The 21,452-nt window shown below is 39.2% G+C and overlaps 1 protein-coding gene and 1 pseudogene across 2 annotated transcripts in view; both read right to left on the minus strand.

The window, feature by feature from the left end:
* metap1d (methionyl aminopeptidase type 1D (mitochondrial)) overlaps window positions 1-6,014 on the minus strand; it is a 96,509-nt gene extending 90,495 nt beyond the window's left edge. For both annotated transcript variants that reach the window (XM_080199000.1, XM_080198999.1), the window contains exon 1: window positions 5,971-6,014. In XM_080199000.1, coding sequence (XP_080055126.1) covers window positions 5,971-5,980 — 10 coding nt within the window. In that variant the 5' untranslated portion in view covers window positions 5,981-6,014. The remainder of the gene's footprint in view (window positions 1-5,970) is intronic.
* A 13,819-nt stretch (window positions 6,015-19,833) lies between these two features.
* LOC145350201 (large ribosomal subunit protein eL38 pseudogene) lies at window positions 19,834-20,070 on the minus strand (annotated as a pseudogene).
* Between the last annotated feature and the right edge of the window lie 1,382 nt (window positions 20,071-21,452).

The following is a 21,452-nucleotide window of genomic DNA, read 5'->3' on the forward strand; positions in this document are numbered from 1 at the left end:
GATTTTACGGTCTCGCTCGAGTGAGACCAGGAATTCACACCCGAGATGAACCAACATTTCCGTTTCCCATCCCTCCCCACTCCCATTCCATGGCAGATGAGGCAATAGACTTCTGGTGAATGTTTCAAATCTGATGGTTAAGAGTCATCCTCACTTGAAACATTAGGACTGTTCTCTCTTCACAGATGCTGTCAGAACTGATGAGATTTTAGAGCATTTTCTGTTTTTGTGCAACAAAAATCACTACCAGCTGAACAGTGCACTAGCCAATAATAGCTCTGAACTGCTCTAAATGACATAATATTATGTACATGTTAACACCCAGGTTTTAGATGACATTGTAAACAACATAAGTCAAAACATAGCCCTCATTAAAATACATTGCAATTATTAAAATCTGTTCTATTGAAGATGATAGTGTTGATTCATTCAAATGCAAATTAAATACATTTCTTTTAGAAAATAATATTTTGGCAGAGAGTATTTGAGTAATTTGAAACACGACATGTGGTTAAGTGTCGGATCTTTTGGAGTAACAGGTGGTTCCTACAGCTCCCCATCTGTGGGAGCATTCCTCACCTCATGTCTTGGTTTCTTATAGATTAATGAATAGAAATTGACTTCTCAGATTGATTATTATCCGTATCACGCAATTCCCAAAATGGAAGGCGGCAAACTAGAAGGAGAGGACCTGGGTTTTATTTCATCTAAGAATTTCTATGTTTCAATGAAATCTACTTTCCACTCCCGGAATCCTTTAAATATTGCTGTTTAATAGTTTAAATCAATATTATTACATTTATTATGCTGACCGACTGAATGGCTTTTGACTGGGAACTGAATTATATCTGAATACCTACAATTAATTCCTCTTTGTAACCCTACTTTATCTGAAGACTGCAGTTGATTCTGATTCTCCATATGAAACACCAAAGGAGATCAACTAATGATATTAATTTAATATATTTAACTATGACGCTGATCTAATCTTTAGTTGTGGATTACAAAATCACAAAATCATTCGTCCATAATAAGAAACAATTTTTGTCTATCAGAGCTTTTTGACTGATCAGTTTAAGGGATGAATTTGTTGGTTGAAGAACTTCCCCTTTATTCCAGATGATTTTAATCAAGTGTTTAATTCTGTACACTGGGTACCTTAACATTACAGTACAATGTTACAATGAGGAGCAAATCCCTTGGTATTTATTTGGTGGTCTGTGCCTGGGCTTGGTTAATGGTATGTTTTCAGACTTGGATAATGCGTAGCAGTCCAAATGAAATCTTTTTCCACTGGGATTAATTGTATGACAAATTTGTAAAAATGATGTTTCAGGAGCATGTTTGTAGACTGAGGAAAAAAAAAGTGGAAGGTAAGCACTGTGGGGTACACCAGGAAAGGTGCCAACATGTTCCCTCCCCTCACCTGACTATACCCCAAAGAGAGAACAAATATTCGTACCTTCCCCTACCCTATCCTGGGGACAGAGGACCAGCACCTTGCCTGACCCTACCCCGGGGAGAAAGGGTCAGCACTTTTCCTGACCGTACCCTGGGGAGAGAGGATCAAGACTTTGCCCTACCCCAAGCCAGGGAGAGGGGGTCAACATCTCAGCTCCCATTCCCCTGGCAACATGTTCCTTTACTGTTCTCCAGGATGAGAGATTCAGCATCTCACCTGACAATGCCCCATGTAGACAAGTGGGAATGGACAGAGATATAATCTGGGGAATGGGATGGCATGGGGAAAAGATTTGGGAAGGGGATGACATGAATGGGATGAAATTGCATGAGAGAGTTGACATGGGAAGAATAGAATGGCATGGGATCAGGATTTTAAGTACCATTGCAATAAAGATACTAACTCCTCTGCAAATATATTGTATGTCTTTGCTAGTTCTGTGAGTATAGTGGTGGTTTAATTGTACCACCCAAAAACAAGACAAGTTAATTTTAAACCAGATGTTTGTAATCATATTCTGATAAATTCAAACTTCAGGATACTTCAAATGGAGGAATTTATACAAGGGCATAAAGAGCGAAGACTGTACTGAAAATCAGAGAGTGTTGATTGCCTTGGGTTACTTCAAGGCAGTAACAAAATATTTCAAGCACATTTGATTGATTTTCATGATTGTTTCTTTGCATGTGTTTTTATAGAGTCATGGGGTTGGATTTTACACTGGGGTGCAGTGGTCACCCACAAATGTGTAAGATCTGGGTGCTTGCCTGCTTCCAGTTGGCCGGCTCACCGCACTGCTATCTAATAGCTGACTGGACATTAAGTGGCTTGAGGCGGCACAAATGGCTTCAGCAGCTCAAAATGGGACTTCCTCCTTCAGCAACAGGAAGCCCACTTCAGAAGGAGGCTGGAATTCAAGCCAGCAGTTCTAGCACCATACTGGCAGTGCCATTGGGAGCAATGGCCATTGCATGTACTGCAGTGAGGCCTGCATGAAGACCCCAGCAAAGGGACCCTAGATAGACATCTAGGGGGCGGGGCGGGGGGGGGGGGAGGTTGGTAACAGAAAATTGCCCCATTAGACACATGAGAAGCACCCCCTTTCCCACCTTCAGTCAGCAGACTGAAAGATGCGGGCTAGTACTTCGCATGGACGGTTTCCATGAATGGTTACATCCCAGCAATAGTGGGATGAGGCCCTTAAATGACCAGTAATTGGTCAGATAAATGCTGGAATTGGCCCTTTCCCACTGCTCTCCACCACTGGTAAATTGGTGCAGGGTCTGGCAGTTGGCAGCAGCCAAAGTGCCCATGGCATTTTACACCCCCCCCCAACAACTAATCCCAGCTGCCAACCATCGCTAGGACTCCATGAATCCAATCCATAGAGGAATTATCACAGCACAGAAGGAGACCATTCAGCCTAGAGTCTATGCCTGCTCACCATAGAACATTTCATATAGTCTTGTTCCCCACTTTCTCTCCACATGCCTGCAACTTTCCTTCAAATGCTAATTTTCCTTTCAAACTACTGATCATCTGTTTCCAGAATCTTGTAAGCAGTAAGTTGCATGTCATTATTACACATGTTGTGTTTTTAAAAAAGTTCTTCCTTTCATGCCACCTGCATCTTTAGCCCAAAACTTTGTAGTATGAATGAATTAATTTATTTATTAGTGTCACAAGTAGGCTTACATCTGTCATAATCTGCACGCCTCAATCGAATAAATTTCCCTTCAATCTTCTTTACTGCATGCAAAGCTTCTTGAGCCTAACCATGTCTTAAAATCCCTCATCCCTGGAACCTTGCTGGTAAATCTCTTCTGCAATTGTCTCAGGGATCTTCACATTCTCCATAAAGTGGAGTGGCCAGAGTCACACACAGATATGGCCTAATAAAGGCTTTATAAAGATTCAAAGTCCAAGATCACACTCGCTTTGCTAACCAATTTCAAAGATCTATGAACGTGTAGCCCCAGGACCCACTGTCTCCACACACAGAACATCTCCTCTCACCTCACACTTCTCCACATTAAATTCCATTTTGCACTTGTTGAATAATGTGTTATAATTAAACCAGAAGCATATAAATAGCTGAACACTTTACCATCCCAAGCAATCTCTTTCACTTTAAGCATTTCTTGTTAAGTAACACTTAATTACTATGACTTCTTATTATATTTTTGTTAAACTGGTTTGTAGTAAACTGCTAAAATTATTTAATTATTTTGCTTACTAGATTGTGTCCTCCAAGTTTGGTCTCTAAGCTACATGACACTGTTGCTAATTTGCTTTTTTCGCTCTATGTTTTGTATTTCAAAAAGCTTGTTAAATACTCAAAAACACCATCTTTGATTCCACCAAATTCTAACCTTCCAAATCTGCTACTTCTGCTTCCACAACCCTAAACCCACTGTTTCATCATTGGCAAACTGTTCCTGCCAACATATGAGGTTTTTGGTGTTGCAAGAGAATAAAAACAAGATCGAGTAAAGTAGGATGTTGATAGAGGCGGAAGGGGAATCTATTAAGGGAGTTAATCCATCAGCAAGGAATCTTACATTATTTAAAATAATCATTTAGTTAATCACTGTAAATTAGCAGCCCCGATATTGATATTGTAAATTACAGAGTATAAGATACCGCACCATTCGCAATGCTACTAGAACAGAAAAGAAACTGCATCAACATTTACTTTGCAAAATAAAAAGAAATGTTATGTATTTGTGAAGGTTGAAGCATCTTTCCACCATAATGAGCAAAAGCTTTAATGGAGTAAAATAATGCAACATTAATTTGATTGAAATAGGAACAATGTTTTTTATATGGGGTCAATGTGGCAGTGCTGAGCAATTAGCATGCTGACAGTCAAGGTTACTTAGTAGATATGGATGCTGAATTCTGCCTGTACTGCTTCGCTCCCATTCCAAGGCTCACTGAGCAAAACTAAACAAGCAAAATCAGTTATATTTCCCAGTAGGAGGAGGGAAGATCAGAGGCTAAAGTTACATTGGGTTGACTTCTAGCACCTCCTAGTGAGCCATTACAGAGGCACTAGATGTGTTTTTGGGAGTAGACCGTATGCTCAGTATCCCAACTGTGACACATCAAACTAAGTGGATGGAAAATGGTTAGTTTATAAGGAAAAAATTGCATTTCTTCTTACAACTATCACTTGTATACAACAAAGGATAGGAAACAACACATAACTATGCTGTATCTGTATCATTGTTTTTCACTCCCTTATCCTAGAACAGAATAGAATAGAATAGAAACCCTACAGCACAGAAAGAGGCCATTTGGCCCATCGAGATTGCACCAACCACAATCCCACCCAGTCTTTACTCCCATATCCCTACATATTTTACCTACTAATCCCTCTAACCTATGCATCTCAGGACATTAAGGGGCAATCTTAGCATGGCCAACCAACCTAACCTGCACATCTTTTGCACCTCTCTCCATATGGCTCATATTCCTTTTCGTCTTTGCATCATACTATTTGCCTTAATTTTTATTTGTGCCCTCTTGATTGTTAATTTATGTTTTTCTGTGTTGTTTACTCTAGTCATTGCATTTTACAAATGCTCCTTTATTTCAAGTATGGCTAGGATTTTCTGGTCCCATATTAGCAGGACCAGCTGCAGGAGATCTATTTGCCCAGGCAAAAGTCCATTAACTTTCAGGAGAACCCGACAATCACAATGGTAGGCAGGCCTGGAAAATCTTGCCCTATGGTCAGCTGTTCACACCAGCAGGATCTTCTGGTCCCGTCAAGGGTGCATCCCCACCACAGGTTTCACAGCAGCAAGAAGTGCACTCAACAGGGAACCCCGTTAACAATGGTGGGATCAGAAGAAACAAGCAGCGGGTTGTGCGGAAAATCTCACCCTACACCTTTCACGTAGAAACAGCAGCATCTGAAGCAGATGAGCTGAATTCACTAGAGCTGATCTCCATTTTTAAATTTTAGAAGCAACCCTCACGAAATCATCTGACATGCTAAACTTTGAGCTAACCTATCTGTCCGCTCAAAATATATGTACTCTGCCATAAGCTAGGCTATAGCTTCAGGAGTATGTCTTGAAACAAGACAAGAATTGGGATGGGGAAATGAGTTTTAAACAGGGTGCTTATGGAATAAATCAAATGAACAAAACAAAGATAAAGTGCTCAGGTGGGTTCTGAAAGGAGCAGAGGTATGGCAAAGTATCTGAAGAGTTTGATGTGAATAGTTAACAGGTATGAGTGGAAACGGATAAGTGCTAAACCAGAAGAAATCTTTTAAAATATCACTGCCTGAATTGCTAGGTGGTTAGCTTGGATTAATGTTAAAGCTACATTGTTCCAGATTAAATCCATTATACATTACACTAATCTGTAACATTACAAGTTCACAACAATATTACAAAGATTGATTAGTTAGATGGACTGCAATAAGATTATCCCTGCTCTCTAAACTTTACAGTTAAGGCTTAATTAATTGTCTAATAGCTTAACCTCCTTACTTTTCAGCATTCTTTGTTGGTCTCTTCTGTACTCCAACTCTTGCATCCTGTTGAGGCATAGTGATCCAAAATTAACATTTGCATGCTTAGGAAATCATTACAAAGTCTAACTGAATCTCCACAGACATTACTCCATTTTCTGGCAACATCTATACAGCCTAAAATTCTCAGGGATTTTGTCATATTATCTAGAAAGTATCATATTGTCACTGAAAGTGTCAAATCTATTATTACTCCTTAATTATGTTTTATTTCTTGTTTTCCTATGTCATACACTTTTTTTCCTAATTTACATACTGCATTTGGTAGAATTGTGTTTCATTTAAACTTGTATGCCCATCTGAAAACTACAGTTCCTTCTACAAAACTAACTGTATTGAATGCAGCTAATTTTGACTCATATCACCAGGTGGAAAATATGTGATAATGAATAAGCAGCTTGTTTTGCATTTTTCCTGAGTTTTGGTCAAAAGATCAGGCGAGTTGTAAAACAGACTACGGATTCACTAACATCATTTTTTATGCTAACATTGTCTCAGTGCGTCTACTCTTCCTCCTATTTTAATGCTACTAACAAATTTAGCAAAGTTTATGAATGAATTTGCCTTCCTGACTAGCAGGCAAAGATCTTTCTCGAGAATCTTCATATCTTGAATTCTCTCACTCAGACAGGTAGTCTAAGCGGCAAGGATGGATTTAAAAAGTACCAAAAGTTAACCACCTCACACAGGGTAGCTCAAAAATGCATAAATAAATTTCTATGTGTAAATTCTCCAGTCATTTCCTTAATCATAAAATAACAAATAGTTACACAAACATACAAAATAAGAGAAGGCCATTCAGCCCTTTGTACCTGCTCTGTCATTTAATAAAATCATGACTGAACAGTTTGTGTTTCAAATTCCACATTCCCATCTACTCCCGATAACATACAAACACAGTAACACTCCCATGAGGCTTTGGAACTTTGGAATGTTTTGTTGCATTTATATTGTAAATTTACTTGTCATTACTGTTGAATTCACACAAAGGCAAAAAGTACTCTCGGAATTATTGTTTTCTAAACTTGTTGTTTCACGCTCTTTTTGATGCTCTTAGAGTCATAGAGGTTTACAGCATGGAAACAGGCCCTTCTGCCAAACTTGTTTGCGCCCTTTTTTAAACCCCTAAGCTAATCCCAATTGCCTGCATTTAGCCCATATCCCTCTATAACCATCATACCCATGTAACTATCTAAATGCTTTTTAAAAGATAAAATTGTACCTGTCTCTACTACTGCCTTTTGCAGCTTGTTCCAGACACTCACCATCCTGTGTGAAAAAATTGCCCCTCTGGATACTTTTGTATCTCTCCCCTCTCACCTTAAACCTATGCCCTCTAGTTTTAGACCCCCCTACCTTTGGGAAAAGATATTGACTGTCTACCTTGTCTATATCCCTCATTATTTTATAAACTTCTATAAGGTCACTCCTCAGCCTCCTATGCTCCAGCGAAAAAAGTCCCAGTCTATTTAGCCTCTCCTTATAACTCAATCCATCAAGACCTGGTAGCATCCTAGTAAACTGAATAGAGACTGAATAGACTGGGCCTGTACTTATTGGAGTTTAGAAGGCTGAGGGGGGATCTTACAGAGACTTACAAGATAATGAAGGGGCTAGGTAGGGTAGAGGTAGAGAGATTCTTTCCACTTAGAAAGGAAAATAGAGTGCACAGCCTCAAAATAGGTGGGGGGGGGCGCAGTTTAGAACAGAGTTGAGGAGAAACTTCTTCACTCAAAGGGTGGTGAATCTTTGGAATTCTCTGCCCATTGAAGTGGCGGAGGCTACTTCATTGAATATATTTAAGTCACGGGTAGATAGATTTCTGATAGTCAAGGGAATTAAGGGTTATGGGGAGAAAGCGGGAAAGTGGAACTGATCCACTTCAGATCAGCCACGATCTTATTGAATGGTGGGTCAGGCTTGAGGGGCTGGATGGCCTACTCCTGCTCCTATTTCTTATGTTCTTAAATCTTTTCTGCACTCTTTCTAGTTTAATAATATCCTTTCTATAATAGGGTGACCAGAATTGCACACAGTATTCCAAGTGTGACCTTACCAATGTCTTGTACAACTTCAACAAGATGTCCCAACTCCTGTATTCAATATTCCGACCGATGAAACCAAGCATATTGAATGCCTTCTTCGCTACTCTGTCCACCTGTGACTCCTCTTTCAAGGAGCTATGAACATGTATCCCTAGATCCCTTTGTTCTGTAACTCTCCCCAACGCCCTACCATTAACTGAGTAAGTCCTGCCCTGGTTCAATCTACCAAAATGCATTACCTCACATCTGTCTAAATTAAACTCCATCTGCCATTCATCAGCCCTTTGACCCAATTGATCAAGATTCCACTGCAATTGGAGATAACTTTCTTCACTGTCCATTATGCCACCAATCTTGATATCACCTGCAAACTTACTAATCATGCCTCCTATACTCTCATCCAAATCATTAATATAAATGACAAATAACAGTGGGCCCAGCACTGATCCCTGAGACACACTGCTGGTCACAGGCTTCCAGTTTGAAAAACAACCCTCTACAACCACCCTCTGGCTTCTGTAACTTTTTCAATATTAGGAATATTTCAGCACCATATACCATACCTAGAATCTTATAGAGATTCTATATGTCACAGTTGTTATGACTATGTAATGATTTTGATTCATAAAGCTACTGCTTCCCAGGGTTACCAGTGAACTGCTTCTTGACGTCTGGCAAAGATCTCTGTATTCATTTGTTATTATGCCTTGCACCAACCATTAATGCCAATAGGATGTTGTCATGTGAAATTCCCAATTATATCTCACACATATTTTTGGTTTACCCTTTCTTCAGACTTGATCACATATCTTAAAAATACTGCTAATAACATATACATACAGAGTACTCCTAACCCCACGTCTCAGACACATCCTGGGGATCCTAAATAGAGTTGTTAAAAGATTTTTAGAATAGGGAGACCATCAAAACCAACCTCCCTTAGCCACAGTGTTAATTTCTTATTTCCTTCATGATAGGCCTTGCTATTGGTCAGCCAATTTTGTTGCCATGAGTTGAAAGCCACTTCTTGACTCCCTGTCCAAAGAAGAACTTTGACAGCATAATCCCAGCATCATCAATCAATATTAGAGACTAATTGCTATTTCAACTAGATATTACACTCATTTCTGAGCCATAAAGCACTCAAGGACTTGAGTACAAAGGAGAGGCTGACATTTTAGTGCAGTACTGATGGAGTGCTGTATTCTCAGAGCTGTTTCTTTTGAATGAGATGTTCAACTGGAATCATAATGCCAGTTCCTGTGAGTGCACAGGATCGCTTACATTTACTTGAAAAGCAGGGCTTTCTCCCAGTTTCTGGCTAGCATTCCCTACTTCAAACAGCGCCACCAAAAACAGATCAGCTGACTAATCAACTTACTGCTTTGGATTTTTCAGTAATAATAACAACTAAGCTGTTAGCAATTGTCATTATTACCCCACTGAAACTGACAGCAACTTCAACAGTTTACACATACACAGAATAATATGGAAATCCAGAGATTGCTGTCATCTATTCTGCACTTAGACAACGATGTGCTGTTGTGGCACCCACAGACACAATCAATGGAAGCCACTTAAACGAATTAAATTTTCACTCTTACACTGTTAGGCTTTCTGTAAAAACCCTTGAAAAAGTTACACATTGTTGAATGAGGTATAACTGGGTGCTTCAAAGGTGTACGAACTTCATAATTGCTGCTAACCATCCACACTGGCCACGATAGGCAACATTTTTAGTTGTGGGATGCCAAATTTCTTCATAATGAGAAAAAACTCTGCACATCCTTTGAAAACATATTTTTATTTTTTACAAGTTTATTTCTCAATCTAATCAATCATTTATTATGCCATCTGAAAATTTAAATTAGAAGTGAAAGATTATCAAGAGTTTTTAACTTCCTGGCTCGCTGTGTGTGGTTAATGTGATTGGCTACTTACTTTCTTGCTAACATCACTACCAACATCACACCAAAACATCTGTTTGACTTAGCAATAGATTTAATTGTCAGGAAAGGAGGAAAGCATGCCGCAGAGACTGCTAGATCATCATGCATCACCTTCCTTGAGGGAAAAACTAGGCTAAAAATGCGGGTCAGTACTATCATTCATAGGACCTTCTAGTGTGCAAACTAGCTATTACATTTTTATAGAAAACAGCATCATCACACTTTAAAACTTAGTGATTCTGAATAACTTGGAAGATTTCAGAGTATGTGATAGGTGCTTTATAAATGCACATTATTTACTTCGAGTCAGATTTCATTTATTTTTGATGTGTATTTTTTTCTTGCATGTCCTTTCCACAATTTTATTCAGATCTTTTAAAGGGGACAAATCTTTATATATTTATCAAACATTTTAATAAGTATGACTTTTGGCTTAATTTTGTTAATCTTTTGAAACATTTACGATCCCTTACCCAACACTCCGTAGTGATTATGCACATGGGCTATTTTCTTTTCTTTTGAAATTCCTGTACTGTGTATGCCATACTTAATACAAAAAGTATACCACATTTTATTTTCCAGTACATGTGAAAAAATAATTCTGAAGAAATTACCAGTGGAAGTCAAATCCAGTGGCAGTGAGTGAAAATCATGTTCAATTCAGAAGCAATACCAGGAAACACTTCCACTGGCTAACAAATTACACCTGGATACTTTCAATACACAGATCAGTCAAAATAACTATATCAGTAACATGAGAAACTAACAAATTACCCTTCATCATTGAAACCTCATGGAAGCACTAGGTCATAAAAATGTATTTCCTACTCATGGTTGTTGAAAAATCCTAAGTACTTGCAATCTTTGTAACTCAAGGGCTTGAATATTTGAATGGGCTTCAGGTTGACTGGCTCTCATAGAATTGGAATGTTTTACACTGAACAATTAAGGGTCAGCTAACCGTAACCAACAGGTGAGCAAATCCAACAAAATAAATATAATAAATACACACATCATTCTTTTATTATTCAGGATGCCACACATACTGTCTATTTTAAAGTCCTAATACATGTTAATTTTGAAAACACAGATTTCAAGAAAAAAGCAATGAAACATATTTGACCTTATTTTATTGGCCTCCATTGAACAAAAAGCTTTTTACTGTCTAACTTTCAAAATTTATCAAATTCTGCCACAGGAAGAAGTTATTTACATTTTCAACACTACCAGCATACATCATTGTGACAAAAAATAACAAGCACTCCATGAAAAAGGTTCAATCAATGTCAGTCATTTACTCAGGAATTAATGCAAGCAGCAGCACAGCGAAGGTTAGCCAGATTTGTTGTGACCTGGAAGAATCAAGTGAAAGACTAATCAGTAGCCTACATCTTTAAAGAAATAGAAATGGTGCAAAAACAGCTTAAAATTCAATAAGCAAAACCACTTTCAATAACAATCAGTACAGAAGGATCCTATATTTGTAGCTCTCATTGGAACACTGTCAGACTTTGCTCATTTTTACCTTGCTCTCAGCTGTAAAAACTGACAGGAAAAAAAACCACGATAATTCACAAATATGTACCAATGTTAAACCTCAAAAAAGTAACCTTGCCATAACATTCAAAAGAGTTGTGTCTCTAGAAAAATATTCAGTCAACCTTATTTTGTATGGCAAGTGTAAAGAGCAGGAAGTGGTAAGGGTCATATTATTCACACATTTTATTAACCAACGCATTGGTGAAACATTTTAATACAATTCAAGTTATTTCATCATATGTTGTACAAACAACAATTTAGGAAAACATTTTCATTACAATGGCCCTTCAAGTTGGAAAGTTAGCTTTCAACAATTTCTTCAAATATCAATTTTCTTACCAGCATTAAATCACATTAAACCACTCACTCACTGCCACTCGCATCCCCCCCCCCCCCACCCCCCTGCCCCACACACACACACTCAATCCACTCTGCAAGGCCATTATTTGTGATTCCATAGTCTACAGTGGGAAATGGAAGTTCAAAGTGGTTCAAAAGCCAAAGGACTCCAGATAATCACGTTAAGAATTAGGGAATCTTCTCCCAATTGGTTTCCAAGGCTCCACTGGTCGCAAACAATTCTGTGGTCAACGTGAAGTTAAGATGCAAGGGGATGCTCAACATTGACAAAATCATTGAAACAGTCTGACAGCAAAGGTGGCACATCTTAAGAATATCCATATTAATAAGAAGCCCTAATTTTCTAAAAGTCCACTAAACACGCCTGGGTTGATTGTTATCTTCTTCAAAACATGGGAGCATTTTTTGGGGGAAAAAGTAAACAAAAGTCCAGAGGGAATACAAGCTCCCTTACATGTAGTTTGGAATTTTAATTTCCACAGCAAACATTATTATTTACTTGAACCATATAACTGCACTGCAAAATACAATTTCCTAACTAATGCTTAAGATAATATCTGGAAAAGAAATAAAGATGTAACTGATTACTGCAAAAATCATTTTCTGCAAATACATGGAATACAGATTCTGATTTGTATATAAAGAGGTCAAAATGTATTAAACATGGTTGAATTGTTCTGACAAAAGTATATTTTCTGTTGTATTATTTACATTGTTCACAGTTTAGATATTTCAGTTGCAATAAAGTGTCCATGAAAACAGTCATCTATCAACTATCAATAATACCTTCTAACTACACTAATCTTTTTTATTTGTATGGTTACATCCATCATAAAATGTCGAGAGAATCTTTTAATTATAATGTCATAAACAAAAGCATTTTTGCTTGACTGCTCATGCCTGTCAACTATTTTTAGCAAGGTACAATTGATAAACAACAAACTGGCTGCTTAAAGCATCCAGTCTTTAAACTTACCAATTCACTTTTATTTACAATCGATGATACCCCTAACCTCAATTTCTATAAAGCCAAAAGGTTACACTGATAATGTTATCCATTCATTTATACACTAGCCCATGGGCATAATGTGAAATAGAAGAAGTATACCATGGAATGTAATAAGCCAAAGACCAAAAACTTGAACATAGCTTGCTTTCAACTCCCCTGGGAATCCTGTTACTAAAGGACTGCTATTCTTGAACATAGGAATCATTTCAATCAGTTACTAGAGTTCAGGCAGGACAAGGTCTAGGCAGTCTGCTCGTCTAATTTTGTTGAAATGCAGGCGCCATTAGGTAACAGTAGTGGCCATAGAATATGCCAGGAAGGTGTAATTTAAAACTTAAAAATGAACATTAAAACATTGTGGCAGGCCAATGGTGCAGTGATGTAAAATATATTACAATAAAATAATTAAAAACATTATGTATAAGCAAGGGCACATTGTCGCGGAGAATCTTACTCAGATGCACCTTTCCAAATCCATGATCAGCGAAGTATTTGAAATAAATGTTTATCATTATTCATCAGTTCCAACTAAATTGTTGCTTCAGGATCAGTGCTAACAAACAAAGATTTTATACACTTCAAATACTATTTAACATTGTTGATTCTGTCCTTATAAAATGCATCTTATACAAAACATATATTCTACAAATCAAGAATAAGATTCCAAAGTATGCCTCTGCAGTTATATGTGATATTGTATCATATTGCATCCTGGAAGAAGGCAAATGTTTTTCAGTAAACTTCAAGGCTTCTACTTTGTTCTTGAGGCCAGTGTTAAGTTAATTCATTTTGCAGAGAAATGTGCAGTCCATGTGACCGTGTAATAATTGCCACCTGTTCCCTGGTAGGAAAGAAAAACACTACTCACTTTGAATGTCTCTGGTCACATGTTCAGGCTTACCACATGTGGAGTAAATAATATCAACCTGGTCACTAGCAATGGCACTGGCAACTTGTCAAATCTATCTTTGGATGGGTATCTCAGCCAACACCACACTCACAAAGCAGTGTTGCATCATAGCTGTAAAGTAGTCTTCGTAATTTATTTCATTTGTCCTCAAAGTTGGTTAGAAAAACAAGAAAAAACCCAAGAAAACTGCATATTTCGGGGAGGGGCAGAACACCAATCTGCTAAAAATTTTAAATGTCCTTGCATTTCATCCTTCTCCTCAGACCAGTCATATTTCTCAGCCAGAAGACTCAGCAAGTAACTTGTTTCTAAGCATCTGCCAATAACACAAGACAATAGGGCAGCACAGTGACACAATGGTCAGCACTGCTGCCTCACAGCATCAGAGATTCCCACCTTGGGTCATTTTCTGTGTGAAGCTTGCACATTCCCCTTGTGTTTGCGTGGGTTTCCTCTGGGTGCTCCAGTTTCCTCCCACAGTCCAAAGATGTGTGTGTTAGATTGATTGGCCATAGTAAATTGCCCCTTAGTATCAGAGGGACGAGCAGGGTAAAATATGGGGCTACGGGGATATGGTCTGCATGGGATTGTGGTCAGTGCAGACTCAATGGGCCAAATGGCCTCCTTCAGCACTGTAAGGATTCTGTGATACAAATAGTTTTCCTTTTCCCCAGTTAGGTAGCACTTAATCAGCACTCAATCCCTCCTCCACTGCTAATCCAAACTATGAGTAGGGACAATATAATGGCTTTGTATTTCCTCAAGGACTGAAGAATAAAGGATGATATAATTGAGGGGTTTAAAATGGTTAACTGATTTGATAAAGCAGAAAAAGAGAAATTATTTCCTCCGGTGGGAGGGACCAGAGCAGATCATATCAGCCACGGTATTAGGTACAGAGATGTGCATTGCTTTGATTTTTGCCACTTTGTTTTGGAATCTACAAATTCTTTTAAGAAAAATAGAACTGATGCTTGATGAAATTGTACCTCAAAAGTATCAGATAATGTACTGTAGGATATTACTTTTGATCATGTAAATAAAGAGACATCACAGAAATAAGTTCCATAATTTTGGCACAGTGACATAACTGTTTGAAACTTAATGCTCAGCATCTTGGCGTGATAGGACACAGGATCCCACCCACTATAATCAACCCCATGATGACTTATCAGGTTCAATTATGTTGCCAGGAGCTTCTATTGACTCCTTCCCAATAGCAAAGAAAATCACCTTAATTTCTCTACCATACCTTACAGCAGTCAGTGTCTCAGCAGAATTCAAAGACAACAAGCAGCAGGGTTTTCTCCCAATTTTTGAAAGGAGATTTGTACGGACACAAAAGAGGAAGTGAGAAAGCACCCCAAGTTGAAAGTGCCTAACCTCAAAATAATAAGTTAATTCAGTTCCACTGGTATATTTTTTAAGTTCTGACAAATGATGACTGACCCAAACAAATATGCCCAAAATTAATGTTCTAGGTATGCTGCTAATCCAATTGTTGGAACTTGGGAGTTAGATACCTGAATGGCAAAAACGATTGGTCCCTCACATTGAAGGTTCACTTTCAATATAAGATTAGATGTTGATGAAAACCATGTAGTAGAACTGAGGCATAAACTGCAAACAGAATAAAAACTCACTAACACTGAAGCAAACATAGCCTTGGCACATACAAGCAAGAGTAATCATGAAGATTTAAAGCAAATGCTTAACCTAAAGACCTCAGGGATTTTCGACCATGATTGTGAACAATTAGCAACCTGCATCTTGTATATTTGATGATTACAACTGTATTATACAGGATTACTAAGTTCATCTTAAAATGTTCTTCATTCAACATGGTACTAACTTGCATTGGATTATAATGTTACTCCTGTGTTAGTATCTGCTATGCGCTTACAGAATTTTGAAAGTGGAATTTCTGAAATGCATTAATTTTACAATGTTTAGATACTGGAGATGTTTTGGGGATTAAAGTGACTTTTTCTTTAATGTGATTCAGTAAAAGAATTCTACTCTGAATTAATGTTTACAATTTATACTGCCATTTTGTATGCCGTTATTTCAGTAAAATCTGAAAGAACCAAGTGAAAAGATGATTCTGTACATCAGTATAACAGTGCAGAATAACTTCAAACAGTTTGCTTAAAAACTTACTTTATTCCAAATAACACAGATTAAATGCCTAGTAATTTTTGTGCCAATTATTTGATTCAAAAGCTTATTTTTAAAAAGTGACATTTGAATTCTAAGATAGTTCCATAGTAACGGGGTAAGTAATAGTGCCACTGTACTAAGGTTTAATGTGCACGTACCAATGTAGTGGCTGTGACCGCATACGAGATATGTTAATGCCATCGACAATGGTGAAGTCAGATGCACAAAAATCTGGAAATGTAAACCATTCATAATACAAAATTACAGGGAAAGAAACATGAAAATAAGGGTAGAAGAACAGTATGGCCTCAATTTCACGCTGCCAGGTTTTTAGGTGACCTCCCTTCTTGACATCGCAGCGATGTTACGCTGGGGTTAACAAGTCCCATGGCCACATTTGAGGGCCTTTATGGGCCACTTAAGAGCTGCTTCCTGTCCAACCTCAATTTTATGGCTGGCATGGGGTGGGGTGGAGGAGGGGGCTGTTTAGCCTGTGAGGGAAAACGAATGGGCTTCAATCTTGGGTGAGAGGGGGGAGTGACATCTATCAGAAACCCCCTGCTGACTTCAGGCCCACTTTAAGGTCTCATGATCACTGGACCTCCTCCCTCTACCAGTCTCTCCCCAACACCCTGATCATTCATTTTGCACCCCTCCCCCAGGCTTTCCCTACCCTCCTCACCCTGGAACCCCTTAAACTTACCTTGTTGTCCAGTCCTGGGACTTAGGCTGAGGCATCTTCCTGAAGTTACTCTTCTGTGCACTGCAGCTCTTATCACTGCAAGGACTAGGGAGCTGCCAGATAATCAGATTGGTCACCAGTTCTCTAAGGCTGGACTTGCAAGTGACAGGAGGAAATCCCATCTGCAGCCAAATCATGCTCATTTGATCATGAAATGGTTGTGCAGCAGGAAAGGAAACCTCGCCATTCAAAAAATTCAGGCCTATGAACCAACACAAGACATTCAAAGTGAATGGAGAACCGCAGTCGCAGAGAACGACTGGGAAAAAGTAGATGCAAGAGTGACAAATGCACAGAAATTAAAACTCAGCAGACGGAGTCTTGGGACACACTGCTAAAGGATTGTTTTAGATGACAATTGCTAACTAATCCTTCCGTTTAATAAATCACTGCCTTTCTGTTATGTTATTGCTAACCCTTTCACTTGCCACCCTATCACCCTGTTTTTGCTATTCAATTACTGTGTCTCACCTCACAATAATTTTAAGAATATAATTTATCAATACTTGCCAATATTCATAAAAGCTGAGATAGATTGTGGAGGTAGGGCATGTGTTGCATCTTTGACTCCTTGTTCATTGAAAGTAAATAAAGGAAGATTATATAAGGTAATAAAACAAGCAAGTCTGATTGCTAAAGCAAGAAATTTTATATTTTCTGAAGCTGCCTATAGGACAGGTTCACTCGTACTGGGTTGTGAATATTTAAAGCAAAATCCACTAAATAGCCAAAGATCTTGACAGCCCTCGATTCCTGCCAGTTTTTAAAAATGGACATTGTTGCGAACAGAGCAAAATAGACAAGTTGGGACTGTGGACAGAAGCGTCAGTGGGGATAGGAGGAGTTGTCAGAGGCACTGGGAAGTAGCATGAATGAGTAACATTTTTGCTTTGTTGAACTTTTTTGAAGTTAAAGGTCCAGGTTTTGCAAAGCCACAAGTATCTAGAGATCTCTAGAATGTGAATCTTCCCTTTTTCAATGTTACCTTGATTCTAGGCAACTAGATCATTTGGATGTCTGGCTCCCAGCAACAAAGGAGTCATTGATCAGGATATGAGAAGGGGGACTTAGTGGTAGGGGATGGGGATATGGCTAAGGTCTTGAATAACTTTTTTGTTTCTGTCTTCACGGAGGAGGACGTGAATAATTTGCCGGATGTTAGAGATGGAAAGGTGGTAGGACTGGAGGGTCTTAATGACATTACTGTTACTAGAGAGGCAGTGCTCGACAGACTGGAGGGGCTGATTGTGGACAAGTCGCCAGGACCGGATGGAATGCATCCGAGGGTTCTGAAAGAAATGGCGGAGGTGATAGTGGATGCCTTGGTGGTTATTTTCCAGACGTCGCTGGATTCCGGGGAAGTGCCGGAAGATTGGAAAACGGCTAATGTTACGCCGTTGTTTAAGAAGGGTGCCAGGCAAAAGGCGGGGAATTATAGGCCGGTTAGGTAAAACGTTAGAATCTGTCATCAAGGAGGAAATAGTGAGGCATCTTGAGAGGAATTGCTTGATAGAGCAGACGCAGCACGGTTTCGTTAAAGGGAAGTCGTGTCTGACAAATTTACTGGAGTTCTATGAGGATGTGTCTAGGGCGGTGGATAGAGGAGAGCCGGTGGATGTGGTCTTTCTTGATTTTCAGAAGGCGTTTGACAAGGTACCTCACAAGAGGTTATTGCAGAAGGTCAGGGGACATGGAGTTGGGGGTAGGGTGTTAGCGTGGATAGAGGATTGGTTGTCAAATAGGAGGCAGAGAGTGGGGGTCAATGGGTGCTATTCGGATTGGCGGTTGGTGACTAGTGGAGTGCCCCAGGGGTCGGTGCTGGGGCCTCAGCTATTTACTATTTATATAGATGATCTGGAGAAGGGAACCGAGTGTAGGGTGTTGAAATTTGCTGATGACACCAAGATTGGTGGAACGGCAAATTGTGCAGAGGGTGTGGAGAGTCTACAGAAGGATCTAGATAGGCTGGGCGAATGGGCCAGGAAATGGCAAATGGAATTTAATGTTGGCAAATGTGAGGTGGTCCACTTTGGTAGGAAGGACTATTACTTACGTGGCGAAAAACTGCAGTAGGCGACGGTGCAGAGGGACCTCGGGGTCCTTGTGCATGAGTCGCAAAAACCCAGCTTGCAGGTGCAGCAGGTGGTCAGGAAGGCGAATGGGATGCTGGCCTTCATAGCGAGGGGGATTGAATATAAAAGTAGGGAGGTCTTGCTGCTGCTGAATAGGGCATTGGTGAGGCCGCAGCTGGAGTACTGTGTGCAGTTTTGGTCGCCGCACTTACGCAAGGATATTTTGGCCTTGGAGTGAGTGCAGAGGAGGTTTACTAGGCTGATGCCAGAGTTGAGGGAGTTGAGCTATGAGGAGAGGCTGAATAAATTAGACTTGTACTCGTTAGAGTTTAGAAGAATGAGGGGAGATCTCATTGAGACGTACAAGATGATGAATGGGATGGATAGGATAGAGGTGGAGAGACTCTTCCCGCTCAGAAAGGATAGTAGGACTAGGGGGCACAGCCTCAAGATAAAGGGGGGGCGCGGTTTAGAACGGAGTTGAGGAGGAACTTCTTCACTCAAAGGGTGGTGAATCTCTGGAATTCTCTGCCCGTTGAAGTGGTGGAGGCTACCTCGCTAAATATTTTTAAGACGCGGGTTGATGGGTTTTTGATAAGAGAGGGGATTAAGGGTTATGGGGAGAGGGCGGGAATGTGGAACTGAGCCACGACAGATCAGCCATGATCTTATTGAATGGCGGAGCAGGCTCGAAGGGCTAGATGGCCTACTCCTGCTCCTATTTCTTATGTTCTTATAAGGAGCCAATCACACTGAAGAATTCTCATGGTCAGCAAACCAGGAAGTAAAAACCAGGATGATACTTAATTTTTTGGAATAGTTTCACAGAGCAAAATAAAAGATTTGGATATTTAAAACGGGATTATGGTAGAAGCTGAAAATAAACTTCAATAACCACAAGTTACTTGAAAATATCTGTTTTGTTATCATAATGGAGAAATTAGAAGTTCTGCAAATATAAAATTATTTTTTTCAGAGCCTGAGAGGTTGTTTATCATTAACAGCACAGTTGGATTTTTTTTTGCATTTCTTTTATTCAATAAAATGCAAATAACATTAGAGATTTCAGCTCCTTCACAGTCAAACCTGGAGGCAGGGACTGTCTCAGTTTTTCAGCCTTTCCTTTATCTGTGATAACTAGTGTGTACAGGTACCTGCTGCACCACGCTTTGAATTTTACATTGTCCTTGTTCTTCTTAATTTTGACAGATTTTGCACCCTTTCTTCTTGCTATTAACAAAAAGTCTTTGATTTCTGTAATAATCCCAGGCATGGTTACGTTGAGTTTAGCAGCGGGGAGACAGCCCACGTTCTGAGCCTCATTGAGCAAAATTGTATAAACATATAAATGTCAATTCAAAATATGTTGGAAGATCTGTGGGGAATTCACTCCATGTGGAGAAACAGGGAGTCACTTTTTGATATCTACATTTAACTGCACAATTGCAAATGCTCAGAGTTTCTGTCAGTTTCACAGTTACACTAAAGGTGAACATGGACAGATTTTCCATCTTAAAAAGGCAAAATCTGGGTCCTTATGTTGTATTTAAATTTTAAGGATGATATATCGGGAATTCAGAAAATTAATACAGACACTCCAAGATCAATGCTTTGTCTCTATAACCACGGCTCATTTTCATTAATAAGTTTCCTATATCAGTAGTTTACATTTCAGTACTTGGTCTGTTATACTGATCGCATTTCATTGCTGACATCCTTACAACATTAGACTCGTCTGAATATATTCTGTTCTTCTGTTGCACAAAAACATTCCCAGTAAAGGCTCCTTCATTAAGACCTGGATAAGTATCTTGATAGAAACAAAAGTGGAGGTTATAGTCATTGGTATGGTACAGCAAAACATTTAGGAGGAATTTTCCCATCCCATCTGCCACGGGAATCGTAGCGGGCAGGCAGTGGACCATGCAAAGGTCCTTAGACCTCGGGCAGGATTTTCCAGTTTTGGGGTGAGCTCAGCCAGAAAATCTCGCCTTTAATCTCATTTCAAACTTTCTAATTTTAGACCTGTGTCCTCAGTCAAAGCCAAATAACCTGCTTCATCTATCTCAACTATGCATCTCAGTATTTAAAAAACCTGGATCACATCTTTATTCCCCTAATGAAAATATTTTAACTGAGTTTCTACACCAAAATCTGCTATGCTTCTCTGAAATCATTCCTAGTGCATTATAATCCTGATGAAAGCAGGGTATAAAATATTCCAAAAGTGACCTCTCCAAAGATCTATATAAGCATTAGAATGACTTAATTTAGTTTGTGATCAAACAGCCTTGAAATTTATCTGAGTATTTGATTAGTTTTGTTCATAATTACTTCAAATTACCTTGAAATTTTCAGTGAACAATTATTAGTTATACCCAAATTGTGTTTCATCATGACTCAGAAAAACACCCTTTGATCATGTCCAATAAATAGTACTTCCTGCCCACCGCCTGGCTGTCCACCCCTTCCATACCACAATTTTACCAGTGGCAGGAATGGTGTCAGGTGGACCGCCCACCAGTGGGCCAATTGAGGCCTTTAACGGAGCAATTAATTCCCACTAAAGGGCTTCATCCGACTGCCACCTGGACCTACCTGGCAGCAGGAGAGGCTCACACCAAGTGCCCAGCCGACAAGTTTCCCTGTACTTGC

The sequence above is a fragment of the Carcharhinus amblyrhynchos genome, chromosome 11 (assembly GCF_965287045.1).
Source record: "Carcharhinus amblyrhynchos chromosome 11, sCarAmb.v2.hapA, whole genome shotgun sequence".
Classification (NCBI taxonomy): domain Eukaryota; kingdom Metazoa; phylum Chordata; class Chondrichthyes; order Carcharhiniformes; family Carcharhinidae; genus Carcharhinus; species Carcharhinus amblyrhynchos.